The 3090-nt window shown below is 37.5% G+C and overlaps 1 protein-coding gene across 1 annotated transcript; it reads left to right on the top strand.

Annotated features, from left to right (window-relative positions):
- On the top strand, nt 1-1950 carry LOC147383275 (uncharacterized). Its single transcript, XM_086429018.1, has 2 exons — nt 1-743; nt 1222-1950. Exons 1-2 carry the CDS (start codon nt 338-340, stop codon nt 1671-1673), a joined length of 858 nt encoding a protein of 285 aa, XP_086285144.1. The 5' UTR covers nt 1-337; the 3' UTR covers nt 1674-1950.
- The last annotated feature ends 1140 nt before the right edge of the window (nt 1951-3090 follow it).

Consider the following 3090-nt stretch of genomic DNA (forward strand, 5'->3'; position numbering starts at 1 on the left):
TCGAGTCTGGAATGTTAAACTCCAAAACATTCACTGTGTTTGATTGTTTTGTAATGGTTCGGAATGGCTTGGTTGAGCCCCCGAATATTTGAGTCAAGGCTTGGATGATAATGATGATGACAATCCGTATGATATTTTGAACAGATATTTCTAACTAATTTGCTGATCATCTATATGCACTTTTCCGTATGAAATGATTTAGGGTTACAATTTTAATTTTTTTAAGTATGAATCAACAGAAATGAAATTCTAAGTTATTATGTACATGCATTTATTTATGACTTTGCTCAATTGAAAATAACAAGAACTGCACTGGTGCAGCTCAGCAGCTCAATCAATGGCGAAAGAAAGTAGTCTAATTCTTATGCCAGTGGCCAGTGAAGACCAACATGTTGAGCCTATCGGTAGTCCCATGGCTGATTCAAAAAAAAGTGGTCTAGTTCTTAGGCCAGTGTCAGCCGGTGAATCAGGTCAAGGCTTACCTTATGCTCCTATAGATTGGCCTAAACGCGGTGACATATGGAGATGGAAGGTAGGAAAGAGAATAACTAAGTCTGGCTTCATGGCTGATCGGAACCTGTATCTTCCAAGCAGTCTTAAAAAGTCTTTCCGTGGGATACGGCTCGCAAGCCTTCCGGCAGTTAAGGAATTTATCAGTAAGCAATTCCCTGATGCTGACCTTGAGGCCTTCCTCGGCTCTTTCAGTTGGAAGATCCCTTCAAAGGAATGGCGCGAGGATAAAGGTCTGGTTTCAATTTAGCTCTATTATTTTCTGTTTATATAGAAATCATATCTATTTAATTTTTTAAGATTCTGTATCAGCTTCAGTTGCCAGTTTTAGTTTTTTTTAGTTATTTATGTTTTTCTCTTTGCTGAGCTAGCTATATAATTTTTTTTTTCAGAATAAGAAGGGGTTCTAACCTAAGACCTTGAGAACATCCTCCTAATGTCCTACCACTAAGCCAAGTGGTCCTTCTTTAAACCATATTTTCTCACTTGAACAAAATTTCTTTCTAAAAGAAATCGAATGTTTAATTTCACGAAAATAGTATTTTTTTTCGAAAGTTTTGTCCATATCTTCTGATATACAAGTTTGTTCTCAAGATAAAATGATAGCATTATTAGAAAGCCTTCTTTGTTGAAATCTTCAGACGATATCAATCACTAAACATTTTGTTTCATTTGGACGTAGTAATTATTTTGTGACCTTTGGTTAAATAGATCGGACTGCTAGCTCCAGCATACAACCCATGGCAGAGACGGCTGAACATCATGGGTCAGAATCAGATACTGGACCCATGGCTTGTAAGATGACTTCCGAATATAAGAAAGAATGTTCGGAACTTGAGGAAGAGGTCAATCAAGTTCTCAAAGACTTGAAAAATTCACAAGAGTTGGAATATAAGATGGCGGAGGAAAGGGTTAATGCTCAAAAGGACGTCATTGTTGGTTTGTATCAACAGCTTGAAGCAGAAAGGTCCAAACTAGCAGGAAGCACGGCATCGACCACAGATTATGAAATTGATATCCTTATCAACAATATTTCAAGAAAAATAGATCAGATAAAGAAGGAGACCTCAAAGCTCAAGGGAATCGAGGAAGTCGCCAAAGGATTTGGAAGGACTGCTAAAGGTATTCTAAAACAACACTTCGGTTTTCCAACTGAAGATTGAAATAAAAAGTTTCTTAATTTGACAAGTTCTTAACTTTCTGCATTTGACACTTATTGATCATTTAATTTCTTGGACATGGAGTATACATTAGTTGAACACCATTTGATTGTTTGTGAAACTGCTACAGTAATTCTATGCTTAATTTTCAAAAATTTATTTTGTTGAATGCGGTTAGAAAGAGTAATGATAATCTGACTCTCCCACGTGGCATACTCAAACTACTCAGCTGACGTGAGGTGTGCCAAAATCATAGATTTCCTTTCATAGGGATACACAACTCCACAAATTTATGGGGATGTGCGGTCGTGTTTCCCGAGACATAGAGTCTATGGTTCTGGCACACCCCACGTTAGGTGAGTATTTTGAATATGCCACATGGGGGAGTCATATCATCATGACTCATGTTAGAAATTCTCCAACGAGCTGTTGGAAAAATAATAGAATCGTGATAATATGACTATCACACGTGGCACACTCAATTAACTCTCCTGACATGACAAGTTTGGGAACTGTAGATTTGTACGTCTTGGGAACTGTAAAAGCAAAATATGAATATAATCCCAGAACAATGTTACACTTGGGAAAATGAAATAGTAGTGCCATCTTCATTTACACAAAAGAAAAGAAATGCCTTTTATATTAAATAGCCTCTTATACTCTCTTAAAGCTTTAAAGAGAGAACAACCTTCTGAGCCCTTCTTATTATAACTTCATTGAATTCTCACCTCCTTCATTCTTACACATTCAAGCTTCCATCTTTCTCACTCACCTAGCAATGGAAAAAATGGAAAAAAAAGAGAGCCAATCATCACAAATCTCAAGGCATCTGTAAAAAACATTTCAATGCCCTCTCTATCATCCCTGTTTTTCGGCCATTTCGCAACATTTATAATGATCCACCATCACCCACCCCCTACACCATCAGTAGGTTATGATTCAAAAGCCTTTGGTGCCACAAAACAAACAGACTAGTCTGCAAGAACCTGAATCATTTAAGGATTCTCAGCACGCTTTCTCACCAGAAAGAGTAAAGTAGTCACAGTAACTCCTACTTTAAGGTTGATCCTCCTCTGCATCCGCGACCATTGCCACCTCCATCAACTAAAGAGAAAGGGAGGCCAATAACGCCTGTGACCGCACAGGAGGACCAAGTAACAAATATTACCCCAAAGTTTGAATCAGTTCCGTCCCATGTTTGAATAAGAAAAATGCTCAAGGCATAGGTCACGAATGTATTCGGAAAATGTAAGAGTAGCTCCAATAGTCAATAAATTAAGAGAAAGTTTGGTACAGATAATCCATCGGATGTTCGACTACCATTCCAATTAGAAGAGAGATTCAGGTTCAATATCCTAAAGGAGATAAAAGATCTAAAAGATAGTTGATGGAGATAATGAGAATTGATATAAAATCACTC

Source organism: Akebia trifoliata, chromosome 16 (genome assembly GCF_017979445.1).
Source record: "Akebia trifoliata isolate Shusen 1 chromosome 16, ASM1797944v1, whole genome shotgun sequence".
NCBI lineage: Eukaryota > Viridiplantae > Streptophyta > Magnoliopsida > Ranunculales > Lardizabalaceae > Akebia > Akebia trifoliata.